General features: G+C 42.6%; 1 protein-coding gene across 7 annotated transcripts in view; it reads left to right on the top strand.

Annotated features, from left to right (window-relative positions):
• The window catches only part of RBM33 (RNA binding motif protein 33), a 109,818-nt gene that overhangs the window by 29,682 nt on the left and 61,681 nt on the right, over positions 1-18,455 (top strand). For all 7 annotated transcript variants that reach the window (XM_055421633.2, XM_055421634.2, XM_055421638.2 and 4 more), the window contains 2 exons: positions 10,647-10,818; positions 16,095-16,303. In XM_055421633.2, the coding sequence (XP_055277608.1) occupies positions 10,647-10,818; positions 16,095-16,303 (381 nt within the window). The remainder of the gene's footprint in view (positions 1-10,646; positions 10,819-16,094; positions 16,304-18,455) is intronic.

The following is an 18,455-nucleotide window of genomic DNA, read 5'->3' on the forward strand; positions in this document are numbered from 1 at the left end:
TTTGGAGGAACATTAATGATCAGTCCCAGCCCTTAAAGTAAATGAACTCGTGACATGTATGAATTAATATGATAATATCTCAGACATATTAATACTTAGGAACGCTAATCACTGGGGCAGAAGTTAGACCCCTTCCTTGAACCTTATGCCAGAATTGATATCAGATTAATTAATGCCAGATTTCATATGTATTCACAGAAAATGTTTTAATAATAGTGTGCTAGCTTTAGGCTCACGTACAAAACAGAAAACTCACCAAATAGTGCAGGTTTATTTCTAACTAACGTCAAAAACTTCCCAAAGCATTTCAGATCTGGTGTTGGCCTCACTAGGCCGCCAGGTGCCCCAGGCTTCTCTTCCAGACTTCCGTGCCGTCCAGGGCTCTGTGCTTGCCGTAGTCCGCATCCAGGCAGTGGACTGCAGCGAAGCTGAACAGGCCCGAGCCCACTGTTTGAGGACATCCTAGAGTTCTCAAACAGCACTTCATAAACATCTCATTAATTATGCATTAGTCACATGGCTGTACCTCACAGCAAAGGAGGCGGGCAAATATAGTGTTTTAGTAGGTGACAGCACGTTCAGCTAAGGTTGGGAGTTTCATGATTAAGGATGTCATAGAGAACGGGGAAAAGATGCACACCAAGTTGTTTTGGTTTTACTCTACTGTTCTTGGTATTACGCTTTTCTAAGCCATTAAGGAGAAGAATGATTTGATCATACACAGGTACCCCAAAACAGTATAAACAAGTTCAGAGAAATGACAGTATGGGGAAAGAATATACATATAAGCCTAAGAATTAATGTATTTAGTAAAGTTAACGTATTCAATGTGTTCTGTATATACAGATGAACACTGTTGTAAAAAGAAGGGCAAAAAAAGTGAGAAGGTAATAAATAAGATGATTACTAAGTGTATAAAAATATATTTAATAAAATTAAGGCAGTTGTGAATTCCAACCTATCTTATACTGGCAAAAATAAAAATACTGGTCAGGTATTTATTCAGGACTATCTTGGAGATGGGAGACAGTCTTCCACGATTCTGTCATGTCTGTGCATGTTTGGGGAGCAGAGCACTGACTGCCCTTTGTTCCCGTCTTTTCAAGGAAAGACGTGTCTTTCTCTGGAGCAAGAGGCAGGCCTGCTTTCTGCTTATGATTACAGTTCCCTGAACTCAGGTCCCCCCATAACACAGCTCCCTCTGTGCAGGGTCACCTGGCCCTCTTCGTCTGGTAGCCTGCTGGGAACTTGGACTCAGGGAGCTGCTGTTGTTAAAAGTAGTAAATTGTCCTAGTCTGTGACTAGGAGTGTCGTGCCTTCTCACAGCCTCCATGAAACAGTGGCAGGCTTACCTTATTCGCCTGCACGAAGGGTAAAATTGCAGAGCCTTCACTGTTGTGACAGTATCAAAAGCCTGAAAGTCCTTTGGCTTAGTAACCCCAGGTTGATGACCTTACCCAAGAGTTACCCTACAATGTGCTCAAGGATACATGCACCAGGTGTTTGTCTGCAGCCTTGAAACTAAGTGGGCCCAGGGTAGATTTTTCTGCAGGGTTAAATGAATGATGGTCAGGGGGCTGCACGTTCTAAAGGGTGCCCTTGCCCTCTTGGACATGGAAAGAGACTTGTGATGTGTGACGTGAAAAGAGCAGGCCTAGTGGGGTTCCTCCCCGAGGTCCTCCACAGCTGTTCATGCCCCGACGTGTGTGTGTCTCAACACGTGTCTGGGAGGGCCAAGACAAGCGTGATAGTGGTCTCCTCTGGGCAGTGGGTTAATATATATTTTGTACATCAAATACTGTAAAATATTTTGCTGTGAATAAGATAACTTTTGTGAACAGGGAATTACAGAGGGGTTAAGATCTGACCCTTGGTAATTTGGCAGGCAAAGAACTGGAATGCATTTAATTAATTCCTGTGATTTCTAGGTGATATTAACCCTAAGTTGAAACATATTAATGGTGGTTTTCTGTATGTATGTTTTCATAGAGAAGAGTGTAAACTCTCAGATTACATAGCTCATTTTTTACGTCCCATAGTTTTAAACAAGACACTTCAGAGCATTTAAAAAGCGCACATTCTCTTGTGCTCTGCCTGTGACGGCTGGTTTGTTCACCTTGTCTGTGCTGCTGGGTTTTGTGTTGACGGAGGCCTCTCCGCACTGCTCTTTGCGCTCGGGTCTTAGTAGCTCCTCTTGGAGGCAGGTGACACGCTGGACTCTGTCCTGGCTGCAGACGTTTCGGTGCTGTTTTCTTCCTCGTCCTGGGGTCACTGAATGTCTGTCAGAGAGATTGTTGTTGAGAGCTTGCATGCGTGGTACTTTTGTAGGTGCTGGCAGTGAGTGTTATATATTATTTCAGTACCTTTTGGTAGGCTTTGCTTTTGGAGGGCTGTCCTCCCATCATTTTTAGACATATAAATAGATTACATAGTCCTCATGGGAGAACAGCAGTTTTTATTTTGCCACGTGCACCTGTGTTCTGGTGTCTTTCTCGTTTTTGGCTCCTTTTCTTGGGATTAACTGCAGGCGCTGCTGAACCACACCTTTGTACTCCACCTTGTGTTGTAGTACGCATGCTCTTGGCTGCTTAACATGGAGGTGGAGCGCATATCGTGATTTCTCAGATAACTTCTTTCAGAGTTATGTGTTTAAGTACACATTAGAATCTGAATTATGGAACTAAAAAGAAATTTCTGTTGAAAAGTCTATTTTCGGTGACTCCTTTTATTTAACTAATGTTCCTTCTTGGTTAACACAAAAAGAATCACTGTACTTGAAACAAGTTAGGAAGATCTAATTATGGAAACTAACTCTTGAGCCTTTCTAATTACACAGTCTTGTCAGTGCCAGGGACGCGTCTGTCTTCAGACGTGGTTACAGAGGGTTGCTATTTGTTAGTCTTGGCTTGTATAGAGGAACAGGTGAGAACTTTAAACAACATCTTTGCACCGTTTGAATTTGAAATACTTTAAAAATTGTGGTAACATTTACATTCAGTGTATTTACATCTGAGGTATACAGTTCAGTGTATACTTGAAGATTCAAAAAAGATCTTCACGACCCAGATAATCACGATGGTGTGATCATCAACCTTGAGCCAGATATCCTGGAATGTGAAGTCAAGTGGGCCTTAGGAAGCATCACTGTGAAGAAAGCTAGTGGAGGTGATGGAATTCCAGCTGAACTATTTCAAATCCTAAAAGATGATGCTGGGAAAGTGCTGCACTCAGTATGCCAACAAATTTGGAAAACTCAGCAGCAGTCACAGGACTGGAAAAGGTCAGTCTTCATTCCAATCCCAAAGAAATGCAATGCCAAAGAATGCTCAAACTACCGCACAGTTGCAGTTATCTCACACGCTAGTAAAGTAATGCTCAAAATTTTCCAAGTCGGGCTTCAACAGTACGTGAACCAAGAACTCCAGATGTTCAAGCTGTATTTAGAAAAGGCAGAGGAACCAGAGATCAAATTGCCAACATCTGTTGGATCATTGAAAAAGCAAAAGAGTTCCAGAAAAACATCTACTTCTGCTTTATTGACTATGCCAAAGCCTTTGACTGTTGTGGACCACAACAAACTGTGGGAAATTCTTTAAGAGGTGGGAATACCAGACCACCTCACCTGCCTCTTGAGAAATTTGTATGCAGGTCAGGAAGCAACAGTTAGAACCAGACATGGAAGAACAGACTGGTTCCAGATAGGAAGAGGAGTACGTCAAAGCTGTATATTGTCACCCTGCTTATTTAACTTATATGCAGAGTACATTATGAGAAACGGGCTGGAGGAAGCACAAGCTGGAATCAAGATTGCCAGGAGAAATACCAATAACCTCAGATATGCAGATGACACCACCCTTAGGGCAGAAAGTGAAGAAGAACTAAAGAGCCTCTTGATGAAAGTGAAAGAGAAGAGTGAAAAGGTTGGCTTAAAGCTCAACATTCAGAAAACTAAGATCATGGCATCTGCTCCCATCATTTCATGGGAAATAGATGGGGAAACAGTGGAAACAGTGACAGACTTTAGTTTTTTGGGCTTCAAAATCAGCGCAGATGGTGACTGCAGCCATGAAATTAAAAGACACTTGCTCCTTGGAAGAAAAGTTATGACCAACCTAGATAGCATATTAAAAAGCGGAGGCATTACTTTACTGCAAAAGTCCGTCTAGTCAAAGCTATGGTTTTTCCAGTAGTCATGTATGGATGTGAGAGTTGTACTGGAAAGCTGAGCACCGAAGAATTGATGCTTTTGAACTCTGGTGTTGGAGAAGACTCTTGAGAGTCCCTTGGACTGTAAGGAGATCCAGCCAGTCCATCCTGAAGGAGATCAGTCCTAAATATTCATTGGAAGGACTGATGCTGAAGCTGAAACTCCAATACTTTGTCCAGCTGATGCAAAGAACTGACTCATTAGAAAAGACCCTGATGCTGGGAAAGATTGAAGGCGGGAGGAGAAGGGGACGACAGAGGATGAGGTGCTTGGATGGCATCACCAATTCGATGGACGTAAGTTTGAGTGAACTCTGGGAGTTGCTGATGGACAGGGAGGCCTGGCGTGCTGCAGTCCATAGAGTCGCAGAGAGTCGGACACGACTGAGCGACTGAACTGAACTGACTGATACAGTTCAGTGATTTGATAGATGTGTACACCCAAGTTACCCTCATTATCCCCAAAGATTCCCCCTTGTTTCTCTCTGGTCAGTCCCGACTCCTCTCGGAGGTGAGCCATGTCTTTAGTTCTGTTTATTTAGTCTTTCCTAGTCTAGAATAGCATTGTTGACTCAATAGATGTGAATCTGAGCAAACTTCAGGAGATGGTGGAAGACAGAGGAGCCTGGTGTAGCGCAGTCCGTGGGGTCGCCAAGAGTCAGACAGAACTTAGCAGCTGAAGAGCCGCAGTCTAGAGCTTCATGTGAATGTGACCAGTGATGGTGTGCTGTGTGTCGAGCTGCTTTTGGCCACCATACTATTGTTTGAGGTTCATCCAAATAGTCATTTATGTCCGTAGTCCGCAGTTCATTCCATTTGATGGACGTGCCTTATTTGTTTTCTCTTGATAATAGGTAATACTGGGGTTGTTTTCAGTTTTTCTATTATCATGAATAATTAAAAGAGCGTATTTTACGTATGCGTTTGTGGATGTCTTTTTTCCTGTGGCATTAAGTAGAAGTGGCACTAGTGAAGCAGGGTAGAAGTGTGTCTGATGGCCTAAGAAACAGCCGAATGGTCTTCTTGTGTCTGCTCTGTTGACTCTCCCACCAGTCACGCGCGCGAGAGTCTCAGTTCTCCCACTTGTCTGTCTAGTTTTTGTATCACATTTTGTCTGAAGACTTGCCTTCCCCGTTGAGTTCCTTAGCGCTTCTGTGAGAACCAGCCGTCCGTGGCAGTTTGCGTCTCTTTCTGGAATCCCTGTTTTGCTCCATCGCCAGTGCTGCACTGTCTTGATCCCTGTGGTGTGAGATCAGGTAGTTGTGGTACCTTTTCGGGTTGTTTTGGCAATCTGAATCCTTTGAGTTCTGTATATAAATTCTGTAATTGACTTGTCAGTGTCGGTGAAAAATCTGGTTGGGATTGCTTTTGAACATTGCACTGTATTTTTAGTCAAATTGGGGGGAAAACTAGCATCTTAATAATCACATTGCACAGCCTTCCCTTGTGGCGCAGCTGGTAAAGAATCCACCTGCAGTGAGGGAGACGTGGGTTCAATTCCTGGGTTGGGAAGATCCCCTGGAAAAGGGAAAGGCTCCAGTATTCTGGCCTAGAGAATTCCGTGGACTGTATAGGCCATGGGGTCACAGAGAGACATGACTGAGTGACTATCACTTTCAGTCACTGACTGATTTTTGGCATTGGGCGGGTCACTTAATACTCCATTGCCTTAGTTTCCTTTTCTGGAAAAGTTCTAACCAGTTAATACAGTTCAGTGATTTGATACATGTGTACATCCAAGTCCCTCATTATCCCCAAAGATTCCCCCTTGTTTTCTTTCTAGTCAGTCTTGACTCCTCTCAGAGGTGAGCAGTGTCCTTAGTTCTGTTTAAATTAGTCTTTCCTAGTCTAGAAAAGGAAAGTTAATAACCACAGTTTAATGATTTTCACTTGTCTTTTTATTTCATTATTTTTGTCTTGTTGACCTCTAGTACTGTGTAGAATAGAAACATTGAGGGCATTTGATTTTGCTTTATTCTTCATGGTAGGGGTGAAATATTCAGTATTTCATCAAGTAAGTAATATAAGGTACCTGGAGGTTTTTCAGTCAGATTGAAGAAGTTCTTTTCTATGTCTAGTTTGCTGAGTTTTGTTTTTTTTAAATCAGAAATGAGTGTTGAATTTTGTCAGTGCTTTTCCAGTTTCTACTGAGATAATCTTGTGACTTTCATCCCTTGTTTTTTTAATGTGCGTTAAATTGACTTTAAAACCTATTACTTATATTCCGGACTTAATTTCTGTTTTGCAGATTTTTCCATCAGTGTCCTCTTTCTATTCTGGGATCCAGCCCAGGGTTGTCCTGTCCCCTCTGGTCTGTGGTAGTTTGCAGGTCTTTCCTTGAGTTCCACAACCAGGATGGTCTAAAGAAGTGTTCTGCCCAGGTGTTGCGTGGACTGTCTTCTAACCTGGCCTCGTCTGGTGCTTTTCTCATGGTTAGACTGGGCGATGGGACTTTTGGAAAAATACCGTGGAGGCTCGGTGTCCTCACCCCATCTGCAGCTGTGTGCAGGATCTCCCTGGCAGTGTCAGCCTTGGTCAAGTGCTGAGGTGGCCTTGGTGGCCAGGTGAAGATTGTAATTCCGTGACGTCCTGTCTTTCACTTTCTGTACTCTGTTCTTTAGAAGCACGTTACTAAGTCTAGTCCTCACCCAAGGTGAGCGAGAGGGACTTAAGCACCATCTCTGGAGAAGGAGAGTGTATGTACATATATTTGGAATTCTTCTTGAAGGGAGATTTATTAAGTTGACTGGTTTTTGAATGTTAAATCAACCTTATGCTTCTGACTAAACCTTCACTTGCTCATGACATATTTTCCTTTCTTGTTGGATTCCATGAGGACAGAGAAGCCTGGGGTGCTAGAGTCCGTGGGTCGCAAGCAGTTGGACACTAGTTAGTGATGGAACAACATGTACTTTGATTTTATTAAGCAATTTTGTGTCTGTCTTCCCGAAGGGGATTGGTCTGTAATTTTCTTCTCTCGTAATTTTTGCACAATTTATTAATAATTGCTGTTTTTTTTAGTTTGTAAGTTTTAACTCTTGGTGGAATTAGAATTGATTTTTATTTATGATATAGTATAGAATTATTCTTTATCAAATATTTTGTAAACACTAAAAACTTTTGGAAAGTTTTTAGAAGAAGTGTTCTCTATAGTTTTCTATTTCAGAGAACTACCCAGTTTCCCGCCCCGCCCCCTCAGGTTTGGGATGGAATATTGAATTTTCTTCCAAAAACTGAGATCACAAGTTCATTTCAGAGTTAGTTAGAGAATGTAACAAAATATATACGTCTGGCTCTTGCTGCCTCTTAAAGTTTCTAATTATGTATGTATGTGTGTATGTTGAGACTTCGGTGGACTTGCCTGTTTTGTAAAGAACGTTCATGATGATTTTCATATGCGTCCTCTGTTAATCATTACAAATACATCTTTCAGGTTTTTAAGATAATTAAATAGCTAAAAATCAAACCTTTGAATATTTTTGGCAGTGTCTATATAATGAAGTCAGATATTTACATAAATTTAAATTCTTACAAAATATAATCAGGGTAACTTAATTTTTATATTGTTCTCCAGCACTGCCCTTCAGTGGAATTTTACTTGTGAATGGAGTGTTGTGAATGTATGTGAATTTTCCATTCATAAGTATTTCTCTGCAGAGAAAGTCAGCATTATGGCAGATAGGTAAGTTAATTCTAAGTACATGGTCAAAGATGCCCTTTTTTTGAGCCTAGTATTTAGAGTAAGAGGTAGTGACCAGTGGCTGAAAGAGTAAGTCTAACTTAGTCAGTGTTGCCAGGTGACCGATACTTGAGGCAGCTGAAGCCAGCAGCAGCTCAGGGCTTGTATAATCCTTGATGAAGTTCAAGTGGAACTGGACCCTGAGTGTGAACCAGGAGTTTGCATCCTAGGATATTCCGTCTCTCCAAAAGTTGACCTTGTGCCATCCTTTTTGTAGTCAGGCCCTCCCTCCATTCCTGACCCTCGGTAACCAGTGCAGCTTTGTCTCTTGGAGAGTGTCATATTTGTGGAATTGTCGCAGCGTGTCCCCTTGTGAGTGACTTACTGTACCTTTTGACTTCTGTCGTGTGGCATGATGCCTTTGTGATCATCCTAGTTTTTGTATAGTTCCTTCCTCTTTTATTGCTGAAAGAGCATTCCATAGTTTGGATGTACAACAGTTTGTGTATCCATTCACTGTTGTTTCTATTTTTGGTCATCCAAAATAGAACTGTAAAACTTTTCCTGCAGGGTTTTATATGAACATATGTTTTCATTTTTCCTGAGTAAATGTCTAGCAGTGGTAATGCTGGATCGTAGACTAGAATTGTTCGTTGATTTGTTTCTGGTAGCTTGTAGTATTTGTTTCAGAGAAACAGTTTTCAGCTTGTCTTTGTTATATTTAGATTTCTTAGATGGAGACTGTATGTAGGATAAACGATATTAGTTTCAGTACCGTCATGTTTTACATTAAACTTGTTTATAAAGTATTTGAACTGTAATTACTGTTAATGGTTGACTTAAAAATGACTACTGTAATAAAATCTTTGCTTTATTGGTAGTGATTTCTTTTCCTGCTCTGGCCTTGCTGCTTAAAGTGTGGTCTGTGGACCTGCATGTTGGCTTCCCCTGGAGCTTGTTGGAAATGCAGAATGTTAGACCCCCACCTGCAGAATCAACCTGCATTTTGGCAGGATTCCCAGTGATGAGTGTAAACCTTCAGTTTGAGAAGCACTGCTCTGGAGCATGAAGAGGTGGAGAAGAGTATTTTGTAACGAGCTGACTCTTTGCTCGGTGTGAGTGTAGCGCAGCACAGACATAGCTGGGTCCGTCTCACACGCCATTCCTCTGGTTTCAGATGTGCAGTCAGACGGAAGTAATGGTGTCAAACCAGAAACAGCAAAATGCCAGCGCTCTGGTGCTTTACAGTTGTATAGTATGCTGAGTATCAGAACACTGAAAGGTGGTTTTGCAATCATTAGGCTAAAAGTTATAGTTTACATTCAGTATTTTATTTTCAGGCATTGATTCTCTACTGTAGGGCTTATTGCAACAAGTGTGTGCATTGTCTACCCAGAAAGTGTTGGGGAAAGAGCCCAAAATGATTGTATCATTTTGTTCCCCTTGCACATTTTCTAGTAAAGTGGTTCACTTTTGTTTCTGTTAAGAGTAAAGGACGTGAGAATTATGAGTGATGAGACTGAAGGAGCAGTTTTTTTTTAAGTTTGCAAAAAGCATAAATGAATCTTGCAGTCAGTAGACACCTATCTTATTACCTGACAGAAGGTCACTCAGGTATACCATGAGAAGAGAGTGATTGGTGTCAGAAGGAGCATGAGCTAATACAGTAAGAATTGCTGATGAAGAAATTATTTTAGTTTGGGACTAGATTAAATATTTGTAGGAATCCTGATGCAATGGAATACAGGATGAAAACTGGTTTTAAGGACTCAGCTGGTGGCGCAGTGGATGAGAACCCGCCTGCCAGTGCAGGGCACACAGATTGGAGACCAGCTGCTGCTGGTCAGGTGAGCCCATGCGCCACCGCTGCTGAGCCTGTGCTGTGGGACCCGCGAGCCGCGATAGCGGAAGCCCACGTGCCCTAGAGCCCACGCTTTGACGGGACGAGTGTGTACTGCAACAGAGGGGTAGCCCCTGCTCACCACAGCTAGAGAAGGTGTGTGCAGGGTGACGATGACCCAGCACAGCCATAAATAAATGAATGGAAAAAAAAAAAACCCAAAACTGGTTTTAGTGTGAAGCGAATGAAAAAAAAAAGTCTTGTGGTTAATAGTCTGAATCCGAGGTAGTGACTCACAAACCCTGGACAGTGGGATGAAGTAGAAAGGGGTGAGAAATGATGCAGGAAAGATTGTACAGGCTGAGAGAACCAGAGACGCCAAGCAACCCAGCAGCAGGTTTGGAGCACTTGGCTGCATTGAAAGTCAGAGTAGATGGGGTCAGGAGCGCCAGGAAGTGTGGGCCTGTGAAGTGGGAAGGATGTGCTGTCACCTGACGGGGCTACCGGGCGGCTTCTGTGCTGAAATCAGGCTCAGGGACTCTAGGATTGGTTTAATCAACACACGGAGCTTGGTTTAGATCTGAATCAGAGTCTAGGCCAGCAGGGGTGTTTGGGATTCACGTTTGTTCTCTCTCAGAAGTGTAAGTAGTTACAGTGTATAAAACTGTGTGTGTTAACTAGGAGTAGGAATTTGAATTTTTTCTAACATCGTTAGTTTTTAATATTAGAGGCTTTTTCTCCTAGGATCAGTTTAATGTTTCACATGGCTTTATAAATGGGACATTGTGCTGTATTTTTACTTCTTAATTACAAAGAACTTCTATGTGCGTGTACACATCCGTGTATGCGTAACTGTCGTTCAGTATTTTATTCAGAAGAGGATGAGCTCACTTTCCCTCCTTTTGTCTGTCTGCCGTGTAGGGAGGCATGGAGACTTTGGAGCTGCAGAAGGACCTCAAAGAAGAGTCAGACGAAGAAGAGGATGATGATGAAGAATCTGGACGACTGCGTTTCAAAACTGAAAGGAAAGAAGGAACAATTATTAGGCTCTCAGATGTAACTAGAGAGAGAAGGAACATTCCAGAAACTTTGGGTAACGATTTTTACCTGTCTCCCATCCTCCTTCATCCCCATTTCAACTTCCCCTGTAGCACTGTTATGATTAATGAAGTAGATAAAAACAGTTGACTTTATAGTGTCCAGCGGTTAGATGGTATGTATGAGGTGAGTGCTGAGTTAATGGTGCTGTAAAAGTCATTCTATAAAAATGACTTGTCTTCTGGATTAAAAAATGTTTGAATAAAATCTTTTTTTTTTTAATAGTTTTCTTTTTGTAGTCTGTGACTTGGACTTGCGCTCATGCATGCCATGTGGTTCCTGGCTGGCTCTGGGAACGTGACGTTGGGGTGGTGCAGGGTCGTTTCACCCTTCCAGGTTGCCAGGGCTCCTTTTGGACCAGACTGGTTTTACTTTGTGCCTTTTAGTGTCATTACAGCCGTGTCTTTGATGTGTGCTCTCCTCTGTGCCATCCCTCTCAGCATTTAGTGAGACAAGGGAGCTTGTCTGACGCGCCGTCAGTTGCACGTCGTTTCTGTTGCAGACCCACAGCAGGCTGTTGCTGATGGACAGAGCCTTTTCCAGTGTTGACCCTGCCCACACTCTTCTGGAGTTCTTTCCAGTGCCCACTGCAAGGAATAAAGCAGTGCTTCTCAAATGTGAGCAACAGAATCCCCCAGAAGACTTGTTAAAACACATACTTCTGGAGGCACTCTCAGCTGCTCTGAGTCAGTCGGTTTAGGGTAGGGCCCACGAAAGTTGAATTTCTGATGAGTTTGCAGGTCGTGTGGTTCCTGTTGCTTCAAAGTCCATACTTTCAGAACCACTGGGGTACTGTCCTGTATTCCACGGAGTAGGGTGGGAGGGTGGGAGAGCAGAGAGTTATACCTGTTCTCCGGTCTTGGCCAAAGTATAATCAGTTACTACCTCTATTGCTTCGTAAAACCATTGTTTGTAGCCGCTTGCCGTTGGAAGCCTGAGCATGCATCTTGCAGTGGCAGGAGTGAATTCCCTGTGAGCATGCCAAGCTCTCAGGTGCCCGCTGTGCCAGCGGTGAGCCTGCTCATCGTGTCACACCCCTCGGTGAGGCCTGTGGGGAGACCGACCTGGAGCCTTAGTGTTCTCTGAGTCTGTCCCTTCTAGTTTTCTCCTAGCTTTTGGCCCAAGCTCTTCCCTGGACTTTGCTCAGGTTATGGTATTAAGTTGCTTGTTGGTTTGAACCAGTACAGCATAGGCTTCTAAGAAAGAGCTGAGAAGTTGGCCTTGGGTAAAAGGAGATGGAGCAGGCTTAGGTCTTAAAACAGGGGGATGGGAAAAAATGAAAAGTATCGTCAGCAGGAGTGATTGGCAGTGTTACACAGCAAGCACATGGAATAGACGTCTCAGTCTTGGACTGGGGAAAGATGGCAGCCCTCCCTGCGCACAGACAGTGGTGGGCTGCGGCGCGTTAGGGAAGGAGAGCGCCGTCGCGGGGCGGGGTGTGGTGGGCGTCCCTTCTGCTTCTGCATAGCTGGGCTGCAGCTTTATTACATAAGTCTGGGAGCCGTATGCCATGTCTTACTAACAGTGTCAGCAGCACGTTCTGAGGGGCGAGGTCTGCTCTCAGACTCCATTAGGAATGGGGCCTTCGCTCTCTGCGGCCAGCTGCTCATGGGCTCTGGTGCACTTTATAGATCACCCTCTCTGCACCCCCGGAGCCCCTGCTCCTCCTGTCCCCTGGTCCTCAGCTACAGTCATCTTGCTTCTGTTCACGTGGACTTGACCCAAGCACCGACAGGTTCTGAAGTGTCCGACTTGCCTGTGTTCATAATTTGTACTTGTTTTATTCCTGTGTCCCTTTCTTTTCAGGATCTTTGCCTTATTTGGTTCTTCACAGGGTCATTTGTACTTCTTTTATTAAAGAATTTGTGTTGCTTTTTTTTTTTTTAAGTCATTTCTTAGTTCTGTAGTCATGTCATCCTGAGACAAGAGGCTGGAAAGGGTTAGTGATGGGCAGGTTGGCCCTTTAAATATGGGCGGAGAGGCAAGAGTGGCTGAAGCATTAACATTTCGACCATTTACCGTTCTTTTAAACGTTAGGAAAAAAGCCTTTAAATGTATTTGTGCAGAATGTGATTCTTTGTCTAGATAATAGGGCAAATAAACTTGATGCTAAGAAGTATCTCTTTCTGTTCCCTATCTGTAAGCCCAGTGTAGGAGAGCTAGAGTAGGAAAGCTCAGTGTTTAAAAACAGGTTTTCATTTTTCTAGAAAAATTAGGATTATTCCCAGTATAGAAATGATTTTTCTGTCCATTTTAGAGTTTGGTTTCCTAAAACAGTGAGCTCCCTTGTTTGCTTAACACCCTTCACCCCAACAAAAAGTTAATTTTATACAGAAGAGAAATATTCATTGAGAAAGAGAAGCTCCTATAGTATTTGGTATACTAGGAATTCACGTGAATTTTTACTCATCACTTTGTGTACTCCTGGTGGTAGAAATACCAGTTTCAGGTTTTATGTACAGATGCTTGCATTGATTTGACTGTATGAAGCCGCTCATGTACTCTTTGTAATGGGATTAAATGTCTTGCTACCGGAGTATGTATATTGTCTCCTGTGATGGATTTTCCTTGACAATTGATATCTTTTAACATTCTGAGTACAAATAAAGGCAGTTATTTTGTGATACCACTGATTACTTTTGAGAACACTCCACTCTGCAAAGAAGAATGTAATAATGCTCTGGCCTGGGAATGATGACTGGAAGGGCATTCAGTCACTTTCAGTCTTCTTCACATTCAAATGTATCATGTCATCCTTAAGTGATTCATATTTGTGACAGTCTTGACCGTTGTGGAGCCTGAGACACAGATGTCGGTCTGTATTTTCAGTTCGTATTGGATGAGGCATAGAATTTTGGGCTTTTACCTGAGTTGTGGTCTAAGTACTGAGCTTTTGTCCTCAACCAGGATTCTGGGAATTAAGGACCTTAGAGAAAATGTGACATCATCAGTTTCCCAAGGATGGCACAAAACTATATACTTAGGAGACAAATTTTTCATTATATAAAAAGGATCCCATAGGATATGAGGTCTTAATTCTCTCACAGAATGCAGTTGGAAAGGGTTTCTAGAACATGCATGTGTAAGAGAAAGATTTATTTTGAATGGCAAAGTCAAAAGCCATCTCTAAAACATGGGTGTCACTGAAGTGACAAGTTACCCTGAAGTGTCAGCACAGAGGTTCAGAGGGGCCACTTCTTTTGCCCTAGGAGGTGGACCTCAGAGTCTCTCTGGAAGCAGTACCAGCGGAAAACGAAAGACTGTTTTTATTTTAGTTAGGCTTTTATAATTTGTAATCTGTGAGTAAACGTCTAGGTTTTGCCATATTCTAAGTTTCATTGGGCGCAGGTAATACGTTAAATTATGTTTCATTGCTTTAGCCTGAAGAGCATTGTTGTTAGGCCCACATAATGTTCTCTTGAAATAATATCTTTGGTTAATTTTGCTTAAGGCAAATGATTTTTGGGGAAAACAGTTTTTTTAAATTGGTATACTAATTGTGTATTTATACAGCAGAATACTCCAATAGAGAAAAGAAATAAACATCTGCAATAACATACAATTTTTTCATCTATTAATAAACAATTTAAGATCACTAGTGCCAGCAGTAAGATAACTACTTTCAGTTTATACAGTGGTCCTTGGATTTGCAAGGTTTTCAAAAATTTCTTGATTCAATTATGTTGTTTATTTAAAAAAAAAAAAAAAGGCCACAACCAAAAATAAAAACCTCAGACTGTCATTTGTTGTTTCTGTTTTGCCAAATAAACTGTATTTTATAGATATTCATTATGTACTAAAGTATTTTTATGTACGTATGTTTTTCTTAAGCACATTTTAGAAAGGGACAACACTATGTAAAACTTTGTTCCATTACACTCCATCTCTTTACTTTGGGATATGGACCTAGTTCAGAAAACACTTAAGCAGAAATTAACATTTCAGTTGAAGTTACAAATGTAATTTCCATCCTGTCATATTTTGGTGACCTTTTGTGACAGCTTGTCTCAATTGGAGGAATGCATTTTTACTTGCTGATTAAAGATGTCATTTGAAACCATTTTATTACTGGGGATAGTGAAATTAATCTTGACACTTAGAACCACTAGAAAAATAATTGCTGATTCACCGCATAAAATGTGTATGTGAACCTATCATGTAGTCAAGATTAGAATAAAAGTCTGTGCTTGTTAACAGGAGATTAAATTTTCTTTGGAATGGGATCTAGATCCATTTGAAGGGAAGGGAGATACCTTAGAAACAATTTCAAGAAAATGAAATGTGGCTTAGAGATTTTGGAAGAGTTTGGAGATGATTATGGAATTCAAGGTAGGGGAAAAACTGGTAATATTTAAAATGTACCCTTTGCTGTGGAAGAAGGCATGGGAATGCTTCTTGGTAGAATTCAGTGAGATCTGTGAAAGGTGTTTACTAATAGAGCATGTGTTATCATAACTTAGAGCTGTATTTGAATACGCTAGCCTTTTTCTTCTAAGAATTCAGAGTAATGTGCCTGCTGAGTAGGGCCAGGAATCTTGATTGTTGCCCCGCAGCATTGATGGGAGAGGGGGGCCCCATTTTGTGGCTTTGCTCTCATTCACTGTAGCTTCTCTGTCAGGCGGTGTGGATGTAGGTCTGTCTGCACAGAGTAAAGCTGTTGTTGTTTTTAAATAAACAACTTGGTGTAGGACTAAATGAGTTTCCGTTCTTTATGAAATTTAAGTATTTGGCTTGAGAGTGATTTTTGAGAGTGATTTTATTAGTAACTGTGCTTTTAAAGCAGAACAATCCGTAATTTGTAATTTCTGAGTCTCTATGCCACGTGAGTTAATCAGTGCTTATACTGGATTCGCAGGGATGAGTGTCCTGGTTGAGGATGGGGTAGCCAGGTCTTGACCAGCATCATCTGCCGTCAGGGAAAGAACGTGATGCCTCGCAGATGAGGGGTGCTGGGTGGGTTGAACGTTCAGCTCCTCCTTTTTAGCTTTCCTCAGCACATTTTAGTGGTCTCAAATGAAAATTCAAATTTGCAGGCGGTCCTTGTATTTTAAGGAAGAAGCGTGTCTTCGTGTCACAGGTCTCGTTCCTGGGGTCCGGGTGTCTCTGAGTGTATCCTACCCCTGGCTACTCCCTGCTGCTAGTGGAGTTGTTGTGGGTGAAGCACCCGCTGATCCTGAGTTCCCTTGTCACATACTTGGTTTTTTTGTCTCCCCTATAGATCTGATTTCGCCTCTTTGAAATTGTCTAACGCATATGCATCTTTCCAAATAGAGCTTTCAGCAGAAGCCAAAGCTGCGTTGCTTGAATTTGAAGAGAGGGAGCGACAGCACAAACAGGGCCGCTACGGCTCCAGGCGGGGAGGAAGGAGAGGAGGCCCGTCCCTGTGCCGCGGCGTTGGCGACCAGAGGAGAGAGAGCAGCGAGAGGGGGCGCGCCAAGGACCACAGGCCCGCTCTGCTACCCACACAGCCCCCTGTGGCGGTGAGTTGCTCAGCTCCATCCTGGGGGCCTGCACGCTGAGAGCAAGGAAAGTTCTCTCTGATATGGGTTTCGTATTTTGCCTTTGCCTTAGTCTGAGATGAAAATTTAGTAACAGGTATCACGGCTAAAGTTTCTTTATAGCCTGTGGTATGATTTTGTTGTTCAGTTGCCAAGTTGTACCTGACTCTTTGTGACCCCATTGACCATAGCACTCCAGGCTCCCCTGTCCCTCACCATGTCACGCGGTTTGCCCAGGTTCATGTCCATTGAGTCGGTGATGCCATCCAACCATCTCCTCTGTTGTCCCCTTCTACTCCTGCCTTCAGTCTTTCCCAGCATCAGGGTCTTTTCCAGTGAGTCAGCTCTTTGCATCACATGGCTAGAGTATTGGAGCTTCAGCATCAGTCCCTCCAATGAGTATTTAGGGTTGGTTTCCTTTTAGATTGACTGGTTTGATCTCCTTTCAGTCGAAGGGACTCAAGAGTCTTCTTTAGCACCATAGTTGGAAAGCACCTGTTCTTTGGCGCTCAGCCTTCTTTATTGTCTAGCTCTCACATCTGTTCATGGCTACTGGAGAGACCATAGCCCTGACTCTACAGAAGCCTTGACTATAGACCTTTGTCAGCAAAGTGGTCTTTGCTTTTAACACACTGTCTGGGTTTGTCATAGCTTTCCTGCCAAGAAGCAATTGTCTTTTGATTTCATGGCTGCAATCACCATCCGCAATGATTTTAGAGCCCAAGAAGAGTAAATCTGTCACGGCTTCCACTTTTTCCCTCTCTGTTTGCCATGAAGTGATGGGAGCGGATGCCAAAAATTCCTAGTTTTTTAGTATTAAGTCAGTTTTTTTCACTCTCCTCCTTCATTCTCATCAAGAGACTCTTTAGTTCCACTTCACTTTCTTCACTTAGAGTGGTATCATCCACCTATCCGAGGTTGTTGATACTTCTTCTGGCACTCTTGATTCCAGCTGGTAACTCATCCAGTATACTGTCTTAAAGGTCCAGTCTTCGAGTATTGTGGTAGTGAGGACTGACTCTCTGCCAGTGCTGAGGAGGAAAGGAGCAGTGAGAGAGCTGGTGCCTTCCAGGGGTCGAACCACACAGGAGCCTTGTCATCTCTTCTGCTGGTGCGGGGTGCTGCTCCTGTGAGCCCCATTCTGAAAACACAGACCCTGTTACATTGAGAATCCAGCCATCATGGTGTATTTTATAAAAGATTTTTTCTTATATACTGCTTACTGTAAGTTTTTCCTTAAATGTAGCAGTTTCTCTTACAAGTAACTATCATATCCTCTCCATGGAAATGGAGATTGTCATATCCATAAAAATTTTTCATAATTTAGGACTAAATCATGTAATTGTAATTTCACCTTCATTTGAATTTCTCTGTATTTCAAAGGTGAGACATCTCAGGAACAAAGACAGGAAGTGTAGTGGGTTTTTTGGTTGTTGTTCCTTCAGTTAACTTTAGTATTTTATAGTTTTTCCTTCAGAAGTTAGTCTTCAAGGACAGATTTTTTTGATGTAAATATGTGTTTGTACTGTCCACCCTCCTACATTATTACGTGAGCGTAGGGGAGAATCACACCTGACCTCGGTATAGAAAATTGTGTTTTAGTAGGCATTCATTTGTGAAATAACAAAATAGAAAAGGTGATTTACTGTTTTTGCATGAGAATTGTAATTTCAGTGAACAGGGAAGAAAGGCAGGTGGGTTGATCACGGCATAAAGAGATTGATGATACTGATAGCTGCTCTCTGCTCACACCACCGTTTGTTTTGAAGCTTCTCCGGTAGCAGGAAGATTGGCCCTTCACTGTTTTCCTTTTCTTCCCCATCTTGTGTCCTCGCCCCCAACTTCCATTGTGTGTGTTGAACTGCCAGCTCCATGATTTTGGCCTCCGAAGCGGGGAGACAGCCAGTAGGTGACCAGTTTTTACATAGCTGTTCCTCCATGATCCTGGAAAAGTAACTGAACTCCCTCCTTTCTTACCCGTATACAGAGGCTCAACTGGGAGCCCTGAGTGCTTTAGAAGTGTTGCCCAAGTGTCAGTTGACCCAAGCCCCTCCTGACAGCAGCATCGTGTCTGGAATTCTCTAGGTGCCACAGTCTAACCCGCTGCTGTCCCTACTCAGCCTGCTGGAGCCTT

The sequence above is a fragment of the Moschus berezovskii genome, chromosome 3 (genome assembly GCF_049115385.1).
Source record: "Moschus berezovskii isolate FMDL1 chromosome 3, NW_MosBer_1.0, whole genome shotgun sequence".
Lineage (NCBI taxonomy): Eukaryota > Metazoa > Chordata > Mammalia > Artiodactyla > Moschidae > Moschus > Moschus berezovskii.